The sequence below is a fragment of the Aulonocara sp. 'chitande type north' Nkhata Bay genome, linkage group LG20 (genome assembly GCF_057382095.1).
Source record: "Aulonocara sp. 'chitande type north' Nkhata Bay isolate Kocher_YH1m ecotype deep benthic linkage group LG20, A_spYH_male_GT1.1, whole genome shotgun sequence".
NCBI classification, from domain to species: domain Eukaryota; kingdom Metazoa; phylum Chordata; class Actinopteri; order Cichliformes; family Cichlidae; genus Aulonocara; species Aulonocara sp. 'chitande type north' Nkhata Bay.
This window is the reverse complement of record NC_141363.1, coordinates 28,991,907-29,015,974: the sequence shown is the minus strand read 5'-3', so window position 1 is coordinate 29,015,974 and position 24,068 is coordinate 28,991,907. Positions and strand designations below refer to the sequence as shown.

At 43.2% G+C, this 24,068-nt stretch overlaps 1 protein-coding gene across 3 annotated transcripts in view; it reads left to right on the top strand.

The window, feature by feature from the left end:
• Positions 1-24,068, top strand: part of prkcz (protein kinase C, zeta) — a 101,175-nt gene that overhangs the window by 6,790 nt on the left and 70,317 nt on the right. For all 3 annotated transcript variants that reach the window (XR_015126727.1, XM_086278647.1, XM_086278644.1), the window contains exons 2-4: positions 813-934; positions 5,811-5,900; positions 8,270-8,320. Coding sequence is in view for 2 of the 3 variants with exons in the window: in XM_086278647.1 (XP_086134773.1) it covers positions 813-934; positions 5,811-5,900; positions 8,270-8,320 (263 nt within the window). In the remaining variant the exon portion in view is untranslated. The remainder of the gene's footprint in view (positions 1-812; positions 935-5,810; positions 5,901-8,269; positions 8,321-24,068) is intronic.

Below are 24,068 nucleotides of genomic sequence, written 5' to 3'. Positions count from 1 at the left end.
TTCTGTGGATTTATACAACCTTAGCACAGAAAGAAAGGACCTGTTGGGTTGAATATTTCCTTTTTGTTAATCTTGGCATTGGCAGAGAACATTTGGCAAGTTTTCTGTGGGCACAATCCACCTGCTCCACTCTGCTGCTCAACATTTCCCTACAAGCAGATCCATTTAACAGGGAGCTCCACTCCACTGGTGTACGATTTCTGCCAAGAAGCAGTGTTACAGCAAGAAATCATCAACCAGACACAAAGTGTTTGGGCTCAAGTAAAAACTGCCTGGAATAAGGAGGTGGTCCAGATCAAGGCAGCACTTTATTTAATGCCTAAAGGTAACAGATATTGTTCAGTACAGTCTGAAAACAGTTAAGAAAGAGAAACTTGATGCTTATCTTTCTCGGCTGTGAGTGGATTGAGTGGGTGGTTCAGTTCACACCTGTAACACTTAGTGTGATTGTGTCAGTTGGTGCACCGTTAAGACAGACCTGAGCCCACAGTCCTGGGCCCACAGTGGATCATTAACTCCGCTGCAGAGGCCAGCCAACATCTTTCTCTCTGTCAGACTTGTCCCAGTGTAAATACCCTAAAACATTTAAGTTTAAATTTAAATACTGTATAAAACACTACATTTTCACTAATATTTGTGGGTGTTTAATTGTTTCTTTCTTTTGTACTACTTGAACACTAAAGCGGCCCTCCAATGAGACGACAGCTCCAGCCCCTGCTTTAAAGGATAACAGCTGATTGGGCCAAAGAGGAATGTCTGCAGAGGCCACAGAGCGACTGGGTCCTGACGTCTTTGTGTTTGTGTGCTTTCAGGGACATTTTAATCACAGACTTGGCTGCAACAGTAACCTTTGTGGAACTGTGTGAGGAGGTGAAAACCATGTGCAGTGTTGCCAGCCAGCAGCCCATCACACTCAAATGGATCGATGATGAAGGTGGGTGTGCCTCACAGTCAGTGTTGGGAAGGTTACTTTTAAAATGTATTCCATTACAGAATACAGAATACATGCCCCAAAATGTATTCTGTAACGTATTCCGTTACGTTACTCAATGACAGTAACGTATTCTGAATACTTTGGATTACTTAATATATTGTGGCGAGTTCAGACAAGGAGGAGACGGAGGTATCGTTTGCTCTTGCTTCCCGTGAGCTAGCCAGGGAGCACAGCCGTTTATTACATTTGCAGAAGAACACACTGCCACTAGCTAACTGCTCAGCGCGGCAACCACAACACACATAGGGCGCCCTCTGACCCCGGAAGGACACACCGTCGCAGCGAGAGGGCGTCACCCGTCACCATGGCAACATACACAAAACATAACTGTACAAGCAGAACCCCGAACAGCCCTGACCCGCTACAATATTATCATGCTTTTTACAACAACGTGAATGTACTATTGCTGTGTGATTTATTACTATTACTGAAGGTCCGCGACTCCGAACTGTAGTAAAGGGACCTCTGACTAATGCTGGGCTCACACTGTGCGATTTTTGGCCCATTTTGAGCCGATTTTTGAGTCGTGCGATCGTTTTGGCGATCGGCCCGATTTTGGCCTTCATCGTGCGTCGTGCATCGTGTAGTATACGTGGGGTAACGAGAAGCGATTGACACCTCACGACCAGCTCCCGATCATCAATCGCTTGGTCGTGAGGGTGTCACCGCAGTTTGCCACACTGCGCACGCGCAAACACAAATGTCAGCGAAAAAGACGGCGTAGCAAGGCAGTGCAGCGTGTGATCTGGACACAAGCGATGGAGGCACAACCTGTAGAACCATCCGAGCCCTTTCGATGTGGCCTCACAAAATTATCACGACCACAACAACCGTGAAAATAGTTGGATCGACACTGCTGCTCAATCACAGCTGCCTGACCAATGTTTTTCATTAGCAATTTAGCAAAGTTGATGGTGGTGGTGTGTCTGTGTGAGTGAAAGAGGGAGAGGGAGAGCGAGCGACAGAATTTCTGTTATAACCTTCATTTTTATGGACGCACAGTGTGAGCACTCAGGTCGCATCAGAGCATCGGGCCGTATAGTGTGAGACCCTGCATCGTGACCTATGAACTTCTAACCCCTGCGAGTCAATCGTACAGTTTGAGCAGGAGCTGAATCGCGCGACTGAAAAAATCGCACAGTGTCTGCCCAGCATAATACGGCGGGGTCCCTGTCGGCTGGTAGCCGAAAAATAGCTCTACTTTGTTGTGTGGGTCAACTTTTCTTGCGACAGACAGAGAGAGGCGTTGAAAGGCTGCTCCAACGGAACTTGTTGTTTTCGGAGGAAAACACGAACACAGTGTACAGTCGAGTCTTAATAGCTTACTTACAACTGGGCTCGTCAGGCACTCTTCTTGGCTGAAGTGGTTATTATTATATTTACATGCTTCCAGCTCCCGTTTTTCCTCGATGACTGCTCGTACCTTTCCACTCCCCTTTTTCTCCCTCCTAGCGCTCACAGACACATAACGTGTATGGCAGTCCATTCTCCCAGCAGCACGGACTACACTGAACATGATGCTACATTCTTTAGAGCTATGCTTGTAGCATTCTGCCTGTTAGCTTAGCACAACAACAACGAAAAGGCGCTCTCTCACCCAGGAAACACACAGTCGCAGAGAGAGAGCGTCGCCCTGTAACCATGGCAACCGTAATGCTGCCGCCTGGAACAAAAGAACGTAGCTGTCAAACAAAACCCAAACAGTCCTGACCCGCGACAAAATGAAACAGGAAAGTACCGCAGTGTAATCCATTTATTTCAACAAAGTAACTGTATTCTGAATACCACCTTTTTAAACGGTAACTGTAACGGAATACAGTTACTCATATTTTGTATTCTAAATACGTAACGGCGGTACATGTATTCCGTTACTCCCCAACACTGCTCACAGTCACAGGTCCTCAGCCTTGTCATTGTTTCTGCACAGGCTTCCTGTCAGGTTTCACTTTACTTTTGGTTTCATGGCTGTAGGAGATAAGACCCCACCTATATTTTCAAACTACTCCACCTCTATTTTCCAAGCCAGATTCTTAGACTTCCTGTGAAAACTATAGGGAATTGTACATTCCTGTCCTTAGCTCTAAAATTCTGGAACAACCTCCCAGCCTCTCTTCACAGCCTTGACTCTGAGGCGTCTGTTAACATTCCCCACCTGACACATGTTTAGCCTGCATTGTTGCCATTCACTTTGCCTGGTCTCCTGGTCAGTTTTGGCTTTGTGGGCGTCTCCTGTAAAAAATACAAGCTGCTTATCAATCAAAACCAACTGATAAACAGACGAGTATTAATGATTCCAGTGCACAGTTTCATATTTTTGAAAAATACCCTGCACCCAGCCGGTTTGTCTGATAAGTGTCCCATGTAGCAGGGTACCCTCACAGCAGAGACTCTCTGGGTTGTGTGTGTGTCACATCAGAGTGTGGTGTGGCACTTGTTGCACTGAGAGCAGCATTTGTATGTGAAAAACACAATCAGTGATGAATGTCACGTAACAGAGAATAAAGCGGTGCAGGGCGAAGCATGTCTGTGCTGTGTTAGCTTAGACAGTGAAGTGTCCTATAAGAATGTCTCTGTTTATTGTAGAGAGAGACAGAGAAGGTCAGCTATTTCAATACCCTCCATTAAAGCACCATGGTTGGCAAAATCTACATGAAAACTGTTCCTGTGATAGGTGGAAACCTTAAACTTGTGTCACCACTTGAGGCAAAAACACACCATCCAGTGCAAATAGGCTTTGAGACACAGCAGGTTCACTTTGATGATGTGACAGTATCCTGCAGCTCCTGGACAGTACCCGAGTTGTTGTTGGTAGTATTAAGTAGTTATGTTATGCTAGCATAAATGTCACACACCATGCGAAAGGCTGTCCAAAGACGCAGACTGACAATGCAGACTGTGCACAGAAGCGACACAGTGAGGAGCAAGTGGACTTTCTACAAGTTCCTGTGTTATCGTAACTTCACTGTCTGCACATTTCCCTCAAAGCTGTGTCAGGAAAATGGATCCAACATTTGTCACACAGTTTATGATGAATAAACCAAATAAATGTTGTTATTTTGTTTCAAGTCCACTAAGCCTCGACTACAATGGAAATACTCACAGTCACAGTGACTGATCATTAGCATTGTTACCAAACACACCACAGTAATTCAAAGAGATGCTGTCTAATATTGTCAAGATAAAAAAGTGATAGAAACAAAGACCTGTGACTTTTGTTTTTCCATGTTTGTCCTTGGAAATGAGACTTTATTTTTCTCCTTAATGTTCTGCACACAGCACATCCCATAATAACAAAGAAAATGTATCACAAATAAAAACACATCATGTACATGGATAGTCACAGTGTTTGCTTTGGAGCACCTCTGGCAGCACTTACAGTCTGAGGACTGGGTATGGCACTGTAAGCCTGGCTGTTTCCCGTCCTTTGTCCTCTCAGACTCCATCACGGGGGACGGGCAGCATTGGTGCCATCTTCACATCGAGTCTGGGCTCTGGCTGGGCAACATCACAATGTGGCTCCAGAGCCACATTGTGATGTTGCTGAACCTTTGTCCAAGGCCCAAGTGCTTTGGTTATCATGAAGGATGTGTGTGCACTGCTGCATTCATTTATTCTTTCTCTCGGCCGCTCGAACAAAAAAGCCTGATTGACAGAGCTCCAGAGAGGAGAAGCTTCTCTGCAGCACTCCACCAGAGTGACCGTCGGGGTTTTAGTCCGCTCCTTGAGTAAGGTTTTCTACTCAGATCACTCAGATGGGTGGGGTGGCCTGGGAACAGTCCTTTGTTGTTACAAAGTTGTTGCCTTTGTGGATATTGGCTGCACAAATGTTTCTTTTGCTTGATATAACTCAGAGGTGTACAGACAGGTCCTGGCACATCGTGCTAGATGGTTGAATATGGGGACAAGCAGAGTTAACCACTGGACTCCAGTCAAGTTGTAGAAGCTCTTCACAGATGAGACAGGATGTAACAACCTGTCAGTATGTCTAAAATGAACATGCTTTAATATAACTGTAATATTTTTGTTTTTCATTTTTAATCATTTGTAAAATAAGTTTGTAAGAATTTCAAGCGAGTTTTTAAAAAAATTTTTTTATTGTCATCATTATGGGATATGTTGAATGTTGAGGTGAAAAATGAATTGAATCCACTTTGGAATATGGCTGTAGCATTAAAAATGTGAAGAAGTGAAGCGCTTTCAGTACTGTGCAGATCTTTGGCCACTATAGGAACAGGGCTGCACCCTTTGAGTAATTTGAATAACATGATTATAAAAACACGCTCTGTAGCGCTCAGCTGTCACCATGTTGACGTGTGTTTCACCCACATTTGTGACTCAACATAGACTTGCAGGTTTTTCAACCAAAACACTGATCACACAACAGCAGCAGTGATGATGATGATGTAGTTTAACATGGAGTCCAGCTACACACAGCGAAGAGCAAAGAGGCGGAGGATGTTGTTATTGTGTTGTTATATTTTCTAAAATGGAAACCTATGAAGGATCTGTGGGATTTTTCTCTTTTGAATATGTATTATTGCTCAGTAATAAAAGTATTGTATCCGATTACTTAGGTTAGATGAAACTTTATTAATCCTTCAGGTGGGTTCCTCTGGGAAATTCAGTTTACTTGATAAATTAAGGATAGATTACTCTATTACATATTACTATTACTCTAATCGATGGTTGCAGCCCCAGTCAAAAGTAAAAACTCCTGAGAACTTAAACTGAATTGGACTGTTAAACCTCGAACAGTCTGTAGTCCTGATCAGAAGATTATATTGATAAGATTGCATGCATGTGTTTGTCTGTGTAGGGGACCCGTGCACCATCTCCTCTCAGATGGAGCTAGAGGAGGCGCTACGGATTTACAGTCGAACCAAAAGGTCTGGATTACTGTTGCATGGTGAGTTTGGGAAAACTTTTCATTAAAGAGGATCTGCATGCATATTTCCAGGAGTAAACTACCGGTCAAAGGTTTACAACACCCCAATTTTTCCAGTTATTTATTGCAATTCAAGTCGTTCAAGTTCAGTGAATAGTTTAAAATGGTACAAAGGGTGAACTGCCAGAGGTTAAAAACAAAGGTAAGGTTACCCACAACTGAAAAATCACGTACATCTTAGAACAAAAAGGCCTTTTTCATGGGTTAATAATTTAATCTGTTCTGCAGCAATGGAGGTTGATCAAGCCTTGAAAGCTGGAGCTACTAATTCCTACAGCTGTTCCAACTTTCCTGGATTACTCCCCCCCCTCCCCCTCTGTCTGCATTAAAGCAGTGTTGCAACACACTGTGGTACCATACGCTCGTCAGCATCCGTTGAACAGTGTTGTACTGCAGAAAGTAGTGTGATGGTACAAGAATGGGGAGAAAAAGGTGATTAACAATGGAAGAGAGACAGACCATCATAACACGTATAAATGTCGGTCTGTCCTACAGAGAAACTGCAAAGAAAGTCAAGGTGTCAGTGAGTCCAGTTTCCTTCAACATCCAAAGGCTCAGAAACAAACTGTGACAGGAAGAGTTCTGCAGACCCAAAGATACAACTGAATCAGAGGACAAGTTTCTGAGAGTTAACAGCTGTGTGATGGGCAGCTCACAGGACAACAGCTTCAAGCAGCTTTACAGTGGTCATAGTAAGAAAGTCTCAGTTTTGGCTGGGCCGTGAAACACCACCATTGGACTGCTGAAGACTGGAAGAAGGTATTATGGACTGATGGATCAACATTTGAAATCTTGTGTTCATCACACAGGATCTTTGTGGTCAAGTAGGTAAAGGATGGTTCCACAGTGTGTGGTATCAACCGTCAAACATGGAGGAGGAAGTGTGATGGTCTGGGGCTGTTTGCTGGATCCAGGGTCGGTGACTTGTACAGAGTGAGAGGCTCCCTGAACCAAAACACGTACCACAGCATTGTGCAGCACCATGCAGGACCCTCTGGTATGAGCCTAGTTGGTCAAGGCTTCATCCTACAGCAACATAAAGACCCAAAACATAGATCCAAGCTGTGCCAGAACTACCTCAGGAACAAAGAACAAGGTGGTGAGCTTGAAAACACGGAGTGTCCAGCACAGTCTCCAGACTTAAACCCCATCGAGCTGGTTTGAACTGGACAGAAGAGTGAAAGCAAAGCAACCTACAAGGTCCACGTTTATGGGAACTTCTGCTACAGATATGGGAGAATATTTGATTTCTATTGTAGAAAGAAGCCACGACTGTCTTCAGCTGTTATATCTGCCAAAGAAGGCTACTCTGATGGGTTAAAGGTTAGAATACACTTTGGTCTATAAACTGATTCCATGATTTCTTTTTTAACTCCAATTACTTATTTGTGCTATGCTTTCATTTCAGAGTTCAATGAGACAATAAACTGCATCACTTTCAATAAAAAACTGGAAAATTTTGGGTTTTCTTAAACTTTTGAGCGGTAGTGTGTATTTTTAAGTGGTTGGATATTTTATATATTTACTAATTACCATGATTTTTAAAATGATAATTATAGTATCTTCTTTTTGCTTTCACGAGTTAATGTGAGTTAATGTTTCTATGGTTTGTTCTGGTAGGAGGTGCTTAAGCATGGTGTTGGTCCAATGCTGGACTGCTGGACTGCTGGCTAGTCACCATTAGCCATGGAGTTAGCCCCGAGTTTTATTTCAGCCGAGTTCCTGTAGGGTCTATAAAACAGCTTGAACTTTGTTTGTTCCTGTTTCTTCTAACACATGCATCATACTTAAGTATTCAGGTCTCAGGCCTCTGAGTTAAGACTGACTGAAATAACATTGCCAGTGTAAGCTTACCTGTCCATACTGTAAATACTGATATCAGATAAGATTACTTAAATTTAATGCATGCCACACTGCTTTTTTAAAAACTGTATTAACGGGGTGGCTGTAGCTCAGAAGGTAGAGTCGACACCCGGCTGCCAAAAACCCTTGGGCAAGATTCAAACCCCAAGTGTCTGCATCCAAAGGAGTGTGAATGTTAGAAAAGGTATGAGTGGGTGAACCTGTTGTATAAAAGCCTGCGCTCAGAGCTCAGCAGGAAGCACTGTGTATGAACCCGTCCACTCTGGGTGGAAACCATCTCACTCAGGAGGAATGCTGTTTGACTCTATAGGTGTGTGTGAAAACAGACAAGTTCTGCTCGTTGACCTTTCACACGGTCTTTTCTTCAAATAGAAGTAATGACATTTTTGGTTCCATTGACAAAACAAACTGTGCTGCTTGGTATGAGGACAACAACAAATGTCTGCTTTCCTTTCCTGTTTTTCCAGTATTCCCCAGTATTCCAGAGCAGCCGGGAATGCTCTGCCCCGGAGAAGACAGTGAGTAAACCTGCTCTGCTTTCATTCTGTGAGATCAAGTGAGAGTGGATGTCCTTGGACACGTATGTGTCCACGTGACACAGATATCCAGTAGGATTGTCAGCGTTAACGTGTCATCACAATTCAAATGTGTAGCACATGTAACCCGTCTGGAGCGCAGAGTGACTCAAAATCCCTGCAATGACTCTGTCAACACATTTCAGGCAGTCTGGCCGAAGTTTGTCCGTGCTGCGCTGCAGATGGGTTAAAGATTCGAATCACGTTAATCCTGATGCTGCGTTAACATGTTAACGCTGACAGCTCTAATATCCACGTGTTCATTTTCTTTGTTTCCACAGCTGATGTGTGCGCTCTGTCTCAATAATCAGGTGTGTTGACCTGTTTTGCACCTCTTCTGTCATTGTTGTTGTTGCCCCTGCAGTTCCATCCCACACATGTGCGATTACTGTAGCAATAAAATGAACGTGTCCATCTCAGTCCATGCATGTGTGTTTCAGTGCATTGACACCCGTGTGTGTGCGTTCTGGTTCTTGTATACACTCTGATGGGAGTATAACAGGAACATGTTGTGCAGCAGTGGTGTTGACCCTAGATCTCAGTCAGAGCTGGTGGCAGTGGATTGGTGTGTAGAGCCAACCCAGTCCATATATCCCCAGTCCCAGTTTACCTGCTTCCAGACACCATGAACACCTTCCTGGGTTGAGTGTGTGTGCCCTGCCAGACTGCAACGTGAGAATATTTTAATGTTATGGCTAGGGATGGGTATCGTTTAGGTTTTATCCGATACCGGTGCCAAATCGGTACTTTTGAAACGGTGCCGGTGCTCAAACGGTGCTCAAACCGGTGCTTAAAGAATGGAGAACACAAAATTGGTCCAAAAACCTCTCATATTCAGCTGTTTTTTGTAAAAATATAACAATGTTAGCCTTTTCTGCAGCTATGGGGCATATATGGTATCACTCTTGGCTGGAAGCAGTGCTTAAACAATGGAAAAAACACAAACTTTGTCCTAAACCTCTCATGTTTAACTGTTTTCCACTTTTTCTTTGGTCATTTTAGCCTTTTTAGCCAGGGTGAAGGGAGTATCTGCCATCAAACAAGAGGACAGCCGCATGTAGCTATGATGATGTTTGCTAGTTCACCTTACATGCATTAATGTAATAACGTGGTTAGCCTACTCACGCAGAGAAGAACGGCTGCTGCTGCCACCATCATCCGTCATCATTTCTGCTACACTGGCAGGGCTAGGGGCCAGGACTCTCCTCTTCGTGTTTTTGGGGGATGTTGCATAACAGGCAACCCACCCGCAGTAGATGTGCTCGGTGTGAGGTCTCGCAGCAAGCTATCAAATACGGCGCATTTCTGGGCTTTTAAAAAAAACGCTATGCATCACCAGGTGTTTCATCGGATTTGAGGTGTTACCTCCTTTGACAGTATCACAGTATCAGCTTAAAGCACTTGTTGCAGGCTGCTGAGTTTGCATATTTTGCTATGAAGTACAGCCAGACTTTTAACCGCTTCGCCTTGGGCATTTTTAATCTGTAGCTCTGCTTTAACAGAACGTACGTACGTACCTGGCCCCGCCTACTATCCTCGGAAACGTAAAATGATTGGCTAGAATCTAAAGTGTATCACAGCTCAGGAAAAAAAAGCACCGAAATAAAGCACCGAAATGTGCGCTGCTTTTCGGTCTGGTTACTACCGTTTATGTCAGATGGCACCGGACACTGGTACCCATCCCTAGTTATGGCTGATATTTAATTTCTGTGGATTTTGGGCCTTCATGTAAGTCTGCAGGTGCAGGGCTCTGAACATCAAACACTCTATATTAAACTTCTTAAGGGTGATCATCAGCTGGTTCTTGAAGAATTGAGCATGATATGGTAAGCATGCCCATACGGAAAAGATATGTATAAATAGGGATTGGTATCGTTTAGGTTTTATCCGATACCGGTGCCGAACTGGTACTTTTGAAACGGTGCCGGTGCTTAAAGAATGGAGAACACCAACTTTGTCCAAAAACCTCTCATGTTCAGCTGTTTTTTTTTTTGTAAAAAGATAACAATGTTAGCCTTTTCTGCAGCTATGGGGCATATATGGTATCACTCTTGGCTGGAAGCAGTGCTTAAACAATGGAAAAAACACAAACTTAAACCCTCTCATGTTTAACTGTTTTCCACTTTTTCTTTGGTCATTTTAGCCTTTTTGGCCAGGGTGAAGGGAGTATCTGCCATCAAACAAGAAGACAGCCGCATGTAGCTATGATGGTGTTTGCTAGTTCACCTTACATGCATTAATGTAATAACGTGGTTAGCCTACTCAACGTAAATTACACACGAACAAGATTAAGCTACTCACGCAGAGAAGAACGGCTGCTGCTGCCATCATCATCCATCATCATTTCTGCTACACTGGCAGGGCTAGGGCCCAGGACTCTACTCTTCGTGTTTTTGGGGGATGTTGCATAACAGGCAACCCACCCGCAGCAGATGTGCTCGGTGTGAGGTCTCGCAGCAAGCTATCAAATACGGCGCATTTCTGGGCTTTTAAAAAAAACGCTATGCGTCGCCAGGTGTTTCATCGGATTTGAGGTGTTACCTCCTTTGACAGTATCACAGTATCAGCTTAAAGCACTTGTTGCTGCTGAGTTTGCATATTTTGCTGTGAAGTACAGCCAGACTTTTGACCGCTTCGCCTTGGGCATTTTTAATCTGTAGCTCTGCTCTAACAGAACGTACGTACCTGGCCCCGCCTACTATCCTCGGAAATGTAAAATGATTGGCTAGAATCTAAAGTGTATCACAGCTCAGGAAAAAAAAGCACTGAAATAAAGCACCAAAATGTGCGCTGCTTTTCGGTCTGGTTACTACCGGTACCCATCCCTATATATAAATCATATAGAGTTTGTATCTGTCTTGTGTGAAACTTGTATGAAAAGCATACAAGAGTGAAAACAGATATAAGATCCCTTGAAAAATTATATAAATGAAACTTGTATGTTTTGGATACTTACTAAAACAATATATGAAAGTAACGAGAAAGTGGCCACTTTCATGAGTAAATCATATAAGCCTTATATGATTCACTATATGAAGTAGGCCACATCTGATGCAAGTCTTTTATAAGTTTTTACTATTTCTTTTCCATATGGGTGGATTTCAGTAAGAAAGCACCTTAACTGAATCTTTTTGGTGTATGAGGGGATTTTATGGTTGGACTTGAGAAGCAGTTTGAGGTAACCAGGAGTTAAGAGTTTATCCTGTCCGTGTAACACATGCAGAACTATTTTAGACGTGTCGGTCAGGAAGCTTTTCTGCAAAGATGTTTCTGTGTCATTTGTGTTTTTGCTGAGTTCATGTGTGGAGTCGTCACCGCTGCTGGCTCCCCATCCCCACCAGTGTACTGTCAGGTTGCTGCTACACTCCCTTGCTGCCTATTTGCTGTGACAGCATGTTTCAGCAGCTTGTGTTGGACGCTCCTGAGTGTGCATGTGCAGAAAAGCCTGTGTGTATGTGTTTGAGGGGAGGTGAGCCCTGTGCTGTTTTCCTGTGCCATACCACTGGAACCGGTGTGAAGACACAGCTGTAGGTAGGTAATGAGGGATCTGGATCAGGGTCACACACACTCAGTTAGATCACTCTTGTGCTCTAAGCTGTGCTGGTCACACCCTGTGGACACATGTAATAATGTACATTAACATTGTACTAATTGTGGCTTCCTGTTTGGCTGTTTGTCATTTAACCCTCCTTAACGTAGTGCTGGTGTTGATGGGAGGAAACAAGGACTGAAGGACTGAGCTGTTTTCTCCTGAAGGGAGGAGGACAGAATAAGAATGAGGAAGCAGGGAAACATTGTTACTCATTAATGTTTAGACTGTGTCTGTTTTTCAAGGCAGACTCAGCGCTGACAGCACTAAACTGAATGTACTGAAGCAGTTTTCAAGGCTTTGTTCACTTCAAATAAAATGCTTTAAAATAATTCCCAGTTTTCCGTTGTGGGACTGAGCCATGGACTTTGTTCTTGTTTGTCTGATTTATAATTATGTGTAGTTCTGTTCTGCATGTCTTTAACTTTGGTCCAGCCTACATTGGTTCTATGGTTTAGATATTCTCAAAAGGTATCACAGATTATTTCATACTTTTTAAGTATAGCGTTATTTTTGTGCCACTATTCTGAGCGCACGTAAAACAATTTGCAGGTGCAAGTGTTGCATTTTGAGGAGAATTTTATTTTGAGTGAAGAAAAGCTAAATTTGAGTGAACAAAATCCATTGCTGCATGCAAAATTGTATTTCAGTGTTTGCTATTATCCACACACACACAGTAGCAGCCCCTCTTGCTCAGTTTTTGCATTTGCGCTTGCTCGCAATGTGTTGCTTGCGCTCTCAACATTTCTGCCCGCGAGCGCTCAACTCTTTCTGTACACCATTATATTTGTGCCACAAAACCAGCCAATCACAGACTTGGATGCAAAACGGCCAATCAGATTTTACTCAAACGAGGTAGTGGCGGAGGAACACAGAGTGGCGGAGTTTGAAATATTACTCTTTCTGGGTCACAAAATAAACTTTTAAGAGATTTTCATGTGAGAATATTGCTGTGTAAACTGTGAGCAAGCGCAAATGCAAACACTGAGCGAGAGGAGCTGCTGTTGTGTGTGTGTGTGTGTGTGTGTGTGTGTGTGTGTGTGGATAAAAGCAAACAATGAAATACATCTTTTGCACGCAGCAATGAATTTTGTTCACTCAAATTTAGCTTTTCTTCGCTCAAAATAAATTTTTCCTCAAAATGCAACACTTGCACCTGCAAATTTTTTTTTTTTTACATGCGCTCAATTTTTTTTATTTTTTTTTATGCGCTCAGAATAGTGGCACAAAAATAACGCCATACTTAAGTAGTAATGTAATTGTTCTGCAACTCAACTCGCATTGAAAACTGTCACAAAGAGCAGGTGAGAGCAGCTGTCACTGTGAGGATACTGGTAGAAAGGATCACTGGGATCAGCTGGTGTTGCTCATCTTGTTATCTGCTGATGTTCATCCTTTGGCTTCTGAGCTGGAGTTTCCACATATTTAGCTTTGGGTTGTTTGCTACGAGCTTTGTGTTAGCATGCTGTATGTGCAGTAGCTCACAGCAATGGATGGCTGTTTGTAGTTTCATTACTTTATTACATGTAATGTAATGTGTTTACATTAATAACTATTTTCAGTTTCTGGCTCTCTTATCAATCTCTAGCACTCTTTATCCTGTCTTCCTCTCATCGCTCGTGGTTGGAGATTTGGTGCTATATACAGTGGCTTGCAAAAGTATTCGGCCCCCTTGAACTTTCCCACATTTTGTCACATTACAGCCACAAACATGAATCAATTTTATTGGAATTCCACGTGAAAGACCAACACAAAGTGGTGCACATGTGAGAAGTGGAACAAAAATCATACATGATTCCAAACATTTTTTACAAATAAATAACTGCAAAGTGGGGTGTGCGTAATTATTCAGCCCCCTTGGTCTGAGTGCAGTCAGTTGCCCATAGACATTGCCTGATGAGTGCTAATGACTAAATAGAGTGCACCTGTGTGTAATCTAATGTCAGTACAAATACAGCTGCTCTGTGACGGCCTCAGAGGTTGTCTAAGAGAATATTGGGAGCAACAACACCATAAAGTCCAAAGAACACACCAGACAGGTCAGGGATAAAGTTATTGAGAAATTTAAAGCAGGCTTAGGCTACAAAAAGATTTCCCAAGCCTTGAACATCCCACGGAGCACTGTTCAAGCGATCATTCAGAAATGGAAGGAGTATGGCACAACTGTAAACTTACCAAGACAAGGCCGTCCACCTAAACTCACAGGCCGAACAAGGAGAGCGCTGATCAGAAATGCAGCCAAGAGGCCCATGGTGACTCTGGACGAGCTGCAGAGATCTATAGCTCAGGTGGGGGAATCTGTCCATAGGACAACTATTAGTCGTGCACTGCACAAAGTTGGCCTTTATGGAAGAGTGGAAGAGTTTGCAGTTTGCCACAAATCATGTGGGGGACACAGCAAACATGTGGAAGAAGGTGCTCTGGTCAGATGAGACCAAAATGGAACTTTTTGGCCAAAATGCAAAACGCTATGTGTGGCAGAAAACTAACACTGCACATCACTCTGAACACACCATCCCCACTGTCAAATATGGTGGTGGCAGCATCATGCTTCTCTTCAGCAGGGACAGGGAAGCTGGTCAGAGTGGATGGGAAGATGGATGGAGCCAAATACAGGGCAATCTTGGAAGAAAGCCTCTTGGAGTCTGCAAAAGACTTGAGACTGGGGCGGAGGTTCACCTTCCAGCAGGACAACGACCCTAAACATAAAGCCAGGGCAACGATGGGATGGTTTAAAACAAAACATATCCATGTGTTAGAATGGCCCAGTCAAAGTCCAGATCTAAATCCAATCGAGAATCTGTGGCAAGATCTGAAAACTGCTGTTCACAAAAGCTGTCCATCTAATCTGACTGAGCTGGAGCTGTTTTGCAAAGAAGAATGGGCAAAGATTTCACTCTCTAGATGTGCAAAGCTGGTAGAGACATATCCTAAAAGACTGGCAGCTGTAATTGCAGCAAAAGGTGGTTCTACAAAGTATTGACTCAGGGGGCTGAATAATTACGCACACCCCACTTTTCAGTTATTTATTTGCAAAAAATGTTTGGAATCATGTATGATTTTCGTTCCACTTCTCACGTGTGCACCACTTTGTGTTGGTCTTTCACGAGGAATTCCAATAAAATTGATTCTTGTTTGTGGCTGTAATGTGACAAAATGTGGAAAAGTTCAACGGGGCCGAATACTTTTGCAAGCCACTGTAAATAAAATTGAATTGAACTGAATAATTAACCTTGCAGCAGGTTACATTTAACACTGCTGTTAATGAAAGTGTGCCTAGTTTGTGTTCGTGCTTCTCCATGTAATCCTGCTGTTGTCAGAAGCTCTGTGGACACCTGAGGCCTGACTTTGTGACTTTGTTCGGTGTGTTTTGCTCATTTGGTCGTCTTGAGAATTCATTGTTCCCTGCACAGATTTCAGGTTCCAGATGAAGGGGCTCTTGGGGATTGTTGGGATTTCCCTCTAATATCATGGGTCCTGCTATGGTTTGGAGCCTGAGTAAGATAAAGGAATTGGTTTGGATTAAATAAATCCATCCAGTGGCCGCTACATTAACACATAACAACTTTGGAATTCTACTAGAAACAGTCGATCATATTTGTTTGTCAAAGCTGAATTCGGGGCAAACTACGCTAAATTAGCGTTTTTAGCTAACAGTTACAATAAGCATAAAAGTTACTGTACGGCTATCATTTGTTAACATGACGCTTGTTCTTATACATGTAATACATTTATTACCAACCTGAGAGTTTATCCGCTGGTCATTTGACATGACGAATGACTTCTGAAGTCTTAATTCAGCTCAAGATGCTGTACATTCCCGTCAGTAACACTTTCGGTCCGCTAGTAAAACGTAGTTCTATTGATCTGCGCTCGATTACTCTTGAACCAGAGGATGTAAGTCCCAAAAAACTGAATTTTGGAACTGAAACTGAATGGTGAGAAGTGAATCTGAAATTATTCGAGAACTAAATTTCTAAAGGATAAAATGCAGTTTCAAAGCAAATAAATTCATTTTCAAAATATAAAATTCAATTTCAATTTAGTGATGATCATTTTCAAACCAATAAATTGAATTTCAAATTAGGCTAATTCAAATCCAGTTTTTAAAAGCATTTATTCAAGTTACAATTCAGATTCAATCTGAGCCATTCAAATATGAATTTAACTTCAGTTTCTGATGGCACAGATTTCTGCCCATACACCTCTCCTTTGGTTTCCTCTCAGATCAAACCTGGAAACTGTAGATGGCTTTCAGCGCACTTCCTTATAAAACTCCGTGGTTTTTGGTAAATTCACCAAAATGATACCAAGAAAATCCAACATGTTACTAATGTGAAGCTCTGTGCTGACAACAGATGAGGCTCTGCTTGAAAGCAGCTGGCTTTCTTTTTCTGTGTGTGTGTGTGTGTGTGTGTGTGTGTGTGTGTGTGTGTGTGTGTGTGTGAGTGTGAGGAAACAGACTCCCCTGTGTGCACACAGAGCGATGGAAGGTGGGAGGAGGCACTGAAATCCCGGATGATGTGCTCAGTGGATGGAGGCTGCCCTGCCTTGCACCAGATTCTGTGATAAAGCATTCCCCCTCACCACCACCAAGCCCTACCCATCCCCCCTCCCCTCCTCCCAGCACAAACCCCCGCACCACCCTAGCACCTCCCTCTCTCCGTGGCACCGCTGTCTGGCTAGGGAGGAGCCTCGAGTGCTGCTGCATCACAACATAGGTTGACATGAGATGTGGTGCGAGAGCGAGGGCGGGTGCATTGTACCGTACAGACATCGGCTCCAACACGGGCACTCGCTTTCCTCCCTGCTTCTCTGGTTTTTGTTCTGCCTGCAAAAGCCAAGAAAAAAAATGGCTGAGATGTGACTTCATCAAGGACGAGCTCCGCAAGCAGACGGGAGAAAGAGACAGAGCGAGAGAATCAAAGAGCCTTGTGAAGAGCAAGGAGAATATCTCAGAGGGAGGGAGGGGGGCGAGGAAATAATGAAATAAATCCCAGAGAGGAGAGAGAGAGGGAGGGATCGTCAGAGGGATGTAGCAGTGTGTATCCTCGCCAGCTCGCCACACACACATACATGAACACACACTCACAAACACTGAGCGTGGATTATGTGCTGACAGAGGAGGACAGAGAGGAGAAGGCACACCGGGCGGTGAGCTATCTTATCAGCTATCCATCCTTCCACCCATCCATCTTTCATCAGTCTGTGCTTCCATGTCACACCACAGAGACAATGGATCTGTGCCGAGCGTGTGAATCTTCATCCATAACAAGGATGTGTGATTGATGTCTGCGTTATAGCCGGTTGGGCCACGCACAGCAGGCAAGGACTGAATGTAAGCTGCTAACAGCGCTAGCAGGGCAGTGTTTGTATCGCAGCCACGAAGGGCCGACTGTGTGCCACTTAAACGAGAGGCTGCACCTGCCGACGAGGGTGACACAGTGCTGCTTTACATGTGAGTGAGGGCTTGCATTGTTATGGTGTCTGCTAGTGCTGCGATTCAGAGGTGTTTCAGTGACATCAACGTGATTTAATGGCAGCGATGCAGACTGGCACATCAGAGCTCTGTTCCACTGGATGCACTGGGATTTCTTAACCTAGATTGACTGGGAAAGCTAATCGTTTGTGACTGAGACTGTGTCTCTGTCTGACACAAATGTCACTGGTATAAAATGCAATAACAATTAAAGCTAGGATAGAAAACAGGGCAGTGATCAGTCTGTTGATGCAATGGGTGACCTTCACAAACCTGTCAGTGTTTCTCTCTGTGCCTTACACAGGATGTTTGCTCACTCCAGGATCAACGTCCTAAAAAGCCCCAAATCTCCATTTTCTCTGTGTGTATGTTGTCAAATAATGCGTGCACACATGCCATACAAGGCTTACATGACAATACTGGAAGTGTCTCTGTCTGTGTGTGCAGGAGCTTTATCAAATCTGAGAAAGTGAAATTGGTGACATCATCGGGGTTATCTCGGGTTGTAAACACACACTTGGGTCACAGTCTGTCTGGAGACATTGCATTAAAGTCATATAGCAACAATGGTATTTGTCACCAGGTTGAGCAGCTGGGCAGAATGAGGATCCAAAGCAGCTTCATGGTGATCATGTCCTGGTATTTAGTGTCCACTGTGGACACCCTGCTGTGATGTTACCACTGGTTTCCCACCAGGTTGTTTCTTGGAGAGAAACCTGTCAATGTTTGAGGAGATTGTGGTGCAGCTGATTAGCAAGGTGCATCCATGTCATGTAGATAAAAGGTTAGCGTCCATGTGGATAGCATCTCCAAACCGCGGTGCTCATGGTTTAAAGGCACGCTCTGTGGGTGTTACTACAGCACGCTCTTCCTGTGCTTGATCAGTCGCTCGTACTTTGAATGTTTCTTTGCCCAAAGTGACGAGGCACTTCAGCGTTCAGCTTCTCCTTCCTTGGCTTGTTCTCTGCAGCGCTGGGGGGAGTATTACATCTCAGAGGCTATATCTGGCTCTGGAAACATTCTGGGCTTCTTGGGCCTATAGTGGCTGTGCTGTATGCAACGTGAGTCATGCTGGATATTGATCCTTTCTAACTATTTCTGACTGAGTGGGACTGTGGCACAGAAGGTTTGTTGGAAGTTTCTGTCATGCGTGCCAGTTTTGCTGACTGGACACTGACCTATTATTAGCTCTTTATGGATCAGCTGAACAGCTTTGTCTATCAGCAGTGTAGCCACTGATATGTAATGCTACATAATAACAGATGTGCTGGTTAGTGATGTGACTGTCAGTATCATCTGTACCATGTACAACAGCTGTCTCCTGGTTTTCTTCTGGAGGGCCCATTGATACTGCATTATGGGGCTCCAGTCAGCCTGCAAGTGGTTAATCTGGTTAAACTGGCCCAGTGAACTGCTGCTTTAATATCAGGCTAACCGTGGAGTAGCAAACCTCTTCATGTTACTCTTCTACAATGAGTCCCTAATTTAAAGAGGGAGCAGCATCTGTGTCCAGTCTTTGTGTTGCCACACTGTTGTTAGAAGCTGATGCATGTGGCGTGCAGAGATGGGCAGTAACGCGTTACTTGTAACGCGTTACTGTAATCTGATTACTTTTTTCAAGTAACGAGTAAAGTAAGGGATTACTATTGCAAAAACGGTAATTAGATTACCGTTACTTCCCGTTGGAACGCTGCGTTACTGCGTTACTAAAACCGAGATCTTTTTGCGAGAATGTCTCACGACAGTGACGTAAGCGAGTACGCCGTTAGTGACAACAGCTGTGTGCAGATCAACAGTGGATCACATATCGATTGTGGGAGAGAGTATGAGCGTGCAGCGTTTAAAGCGTGGAAGTACTGACCTTACTTTGAGTTTGATTCCATAAAAAGTGACAAAAACATTAGCGTCCGTTGTGCGTAGGAAGAAAACTTCTTTTTACAGCGATAAAAAACCCTAAACTTCCAAGCAAGCACCGAGTGCGCAACGACGTAATGCGCAACTGACCGCGGCACACCTGCACCAAGGTAAACCTCCGCCTACCGCAGTCCTGCTTTACAGGTGAAAATAGAGCAAAAGGACCGCTGAGTCTTTGACTTTATTTATTTTCTGCTGTGTTTTACTTGCATCTATTTGAAAGAATGAGTGTAAACACAAAAAATATTTTATTTTATGTGCTGGAATGTGCAGAAAATAGGTTTAAATGTTAAACTAATTTATTCAAGTCAGAGAATGTTGCATATAATAAAATTTTTGCTTGATGCATAAAGTTAAAAGATTAAAACTGATAAAACAAGTTAAAAAAAGAGACGTTTCCATTTGATTACATTTTGTATGATGGATTATGTAGAAAAAGTAGAATTGGGCTGAAAGCTCTATCACTTTATCACCTATTCAGGTTGTAAACTGAATAGACACGAAAACACGATTTTTAAAAATCGTGTTTTTAAAAAGTAACTAAGTAACTAAGTAATTAATTACTTTTGAAAATAAGTAATCAGTAAAGTAACGGGATTACTTTTTTGGGGAAGTAATCAGTAATTAGTTACTGATTACTTTTTTCAAGTAACTTGACCAACACTGGTGGCGTGTAATGGTATTGTGCAGCTACTGCAGTCCCAGCATGTGCACACACTTCCAAGTGTTAAAAGATCAGCGTGAGAGGATATGTGACAGAGCAGGCCACAAGCTAAAGGCTGTGTATTGGTCACTGTCTGCCTTTTGTTACTTATTACTGAACCTTAAAGGCAAGGATGGCTCTGTCAGTGCTGGGAGGTGTTCTGTGCAGAGACCACAGTGTTTCCATCATCAGCACTTCAGATAACACTCCAATTAGAAATGCACACAGCACTCATCCTGGTCCTAATCACCATGCTGGTTGGCCTTTCTTTGGAGCCTTTCTATATACTGATTAGCATTAATATGTACAAACAGTGTCGAGTGATAGTCTGCACAGCTTTCACTGTTGATGTAATATAGTCCCTTAAACTGAGCCCTTTATTGTCCCAATGTATTATTTACATTATAATGAGGAATGCATTGATTTGGCTGAGTACTGGCATACTTGGGGATTACATCATCTCATCAGCCCTGGCTTAGGCAGTGCTTTGAAAATCCACTTTCAGCATACTCATTACTTGCTTTAAGTTGAAGTCACTAATGTAATCCTGTGGGATGCCTCAGCTCACCGATATAATCTGATTGCTCCTGTAAACTGATGTAGCTCCATGGCAACCCAAAAATAACGACTGGTTTTTACGCTATAGCTCATATTGGTAGTCGTTCAAGTCAAGTCAAGTGTTTTTATCTGACCAACTAATCCAGGTCATGTATGTATAGTCAAGATGCTTCATGCTTCTGACATCTTCATTCTACCAGCTGGAGTTTATAAAGTCCAAGAATATCAACAGTGAACACATCAAACTAAAGAGGCAGGTGAGTAATGTTTCAGCAGAAGTAAGTTGGAAAGGCAGTACTTCATGTTTACCTCCTCATCGTTTAGATGAAGTTTGCAGCCAGTCTGAGCCTCTGCTGTCAGACTGTATTTCAGCTGTGACAGGGTCATTATCATGACCTCCACTGAAAGGAAACTGTCCTCTGTGCTCGCTGACACACTTCTTCAAAGAGTCGAGTGTGGGCTCAAAGCATAGGCGGAATCAGTCGCTGCTCCCTTTTTTAGCATCCCTGACAACTTCTTAAATACATGAACCAGGGTCATGAAATTCTCAGGGCTTAAAAACATTTAAGTTCAGTTCAAAACTGGAACCAAATCAGTTTTGCATGAATCACAATCTAAACCCCCAAATCATCTTTTCTGTGATCAGCTTTGCTCGTGGGCTGTTTCCTCATTTAAGTAGCAGGACTGTGCCACTCTAATGTCTAATGTGGCTTAACAGAAACCATCATTATCGCTTGTATTAATTAAAAAATTCACTGAGTGATCTTAAATCCTTCTTAAAGCCCCGACCCACCTTGGATTCCAGTGTTTCCCTCACAGAGTAGCATGTGTTGGTCAGTGATGTGTTATAGGCAGTACTGAACAAACTGCTTCACTTCAGAGCAACAGTGCAGCCTGATCTACCAGCACATTAGCTGCACCTGCAGCAACAGTTATAATAACGACACAAACTAAAGGAGGCTTTAGGCCAGAGCCCCAGCCTGATGTCACATGACGTCCTGGTTTAAAAGCTTTGGTCTTTTTAATGTCGCTCATTAGAAGCTGCAGCTGCTGAATGATGAGGCCAGGACTTCATGCTGTCATATTAAAGGACAAATGGTTTGTTGTTGGTGTGCCGGTGACAACTGTGAACAGGTTTGATACCAGATAGAAATATGGTTTAAAATGCTTGAGTGTTGTGAGGAGCTGTCGCTGGTGCAGCAGAAGGAATCCTGAAAAGATTAGGATGCTTTTCAAGCTCCTTCCCACAACAGTAGGTCAGAGCTGAGGAACCTTGATCGAAGAATTTTTGTACCTTGGAAACAAAAACAACAACTGCAGCGGCACACATTGTGCAGCCTGCTAGCTTTGTTTGTCCTGGCAGAAAGTAAGCAGGCTTTTACTAATAAATGCAGAAACACAGTTTAGCTGTTTAGGTGGCTCTCAGGAATCACTGACCCGTCCTGTACAGTTACCACATTATCCAACCCCTGCAGTTCATCGGATAATGCGAGTATAAGGAACACTTTCCCCACATCCATGGTGATAGTTTTAATGACCTAAAATCAAGAATTTTACTGTGCTTATCTGAGGGCAGCTGAATGCTGTTCAAACCTGGTGCATGGCTGCCGCTTCGTGATTCTTCTTTTCTTTGCATATTTCTCACGTATACATTTCACAGCTCATCTTAATAATAACAGCTAATAATTAAATGCAGAGTGGTGTGTAAACACTCAGGATACACACAGGACAACCTGATCCAGCTCTAACTGTACACTTTGTCAGAAAGTTTTAAATCTAACCTTAAAACCAGAGAGGGTGGGAGCTGGTTTATCAGAAGATGAAGGCTCTGCCTCCTCTTCTACTTTCAAAGATCCAGAAAGCACAAGTAAGCCTGTAGTGCGAGAGCGATGTGCTCTAATGAGGTGAAACGGTCATTAAGATAAGATGGGGCCTGATTATTTAAGACCTTGTATGTGAGGAGCAGGATTTTGAATTCTGGATTTAACAGGAAGCCAATACAGGAGAAATATGCTCTCTCTTTCTAGTCCCTGTCAGGACTCTTGCTGCAGCATTCTGGATTAACTGAAGGCTTTCAGGGAGTTTTTAGGACTTCCTGATAATAATGAATTACAGTAGTCCAGCCTGGAACTAATAAATGCATGAACTAGTTTTTCAGCGTCACTCTGAGACAGGATGTTTCTAATTTTAGAGATGTTGCACAAATGGAAGAACGCAGTCTTACATATTTGTTTAATATGTGCATTGAAGGACATGTCCTGGTCAAAAATGACTCCAAGGTTCCTCAGTGTTACTGGAGGCCAAGGTCATGCCATCCAGAGTAAGAATCTGGTTAGATACCATATTTCTAAGATTTTCAGGGCCGAGTACAATAACCTCAGTTTGATCTGAATTAAGAAGCAGAAACTTAGTGGCCATCCAGGTCTTTATGTCTTTAAGACATTCCTGCAGTTTAACTAATTGGTGTGTGTTATTCAGTGAATGGATCATCGGCTTAAATCCAAATTCATCTGTGTTCTTGATGTAACCCAACTTTGACCATGAACCCCACAGTCACTGTGAACAGTCCCACACACTGCTTTGCTGTAGATTCATCAAAGTACAACTAACTAACTTATTTGTCCTTCAGTAAACGTTTTCCAACTCTAAGTGCAGTTATGTCTCATTGTCGTACAGTTAGCAAACACTGACAAACTTCATCCAAGCAGTTTGTGTGTTTGCTGAAATGTGCTGCCCACTTTAAGCCTCAAGTATCGAACTATAGATGATCCATAAATGGGACATTTATTCCTCTTTCCCTGGTGATGAAGGCATCAGTAGGATTGCTGTTGGATGTGTCACTGTGCCCACATGTTTGATGTTGGAAGATGCACAATGACATGGAATAAAAACTCAAATCTGTTAAATTGTTAAAGCAGGAAGAGTTTTGAAACTGTAAGGAGTAGAACATGCACGTATATCAGGAAGTAACAGTAATCAGCTGTCTGGAAAATAAATACTTTCCACCTGTTATCAGCTCCCGTTTGGGAAGTCTGAAGGAAATCTTGCAGTTTTTTCCAGCTCAGGACAAAAGTACCAGGTGATCTTTGTACATTGATTGCAGTGTGATTGCTCTGCACGTGACTCTGTGGGGTTTAGTCGATGTTTGATCGTATCTCCCGACCCAGGTGTGGACTTCTTCTCGAGCTTTGCTGTGGTCCGAGTGGTCGTAACGTTGTCATTTTGTCTTTGCTAGTTAAACAGTTGTTCTGTACATGGTTCAGTTTAAAAGCCCTGTTTGAAAAGAAAAGTGTGTGTGAGTGTAACAGTCACACATCACAGAGCTCAGCTGTCAAAGAGCAGGAGCCGGCGATGACTTAGTTCAGTCTGGGACGTGCTGAACATGAAAGAGAGGGTTAACCACATCAGTCAGTTACACCTCTGTCAGTCATACACCAAGCAGCTGCTC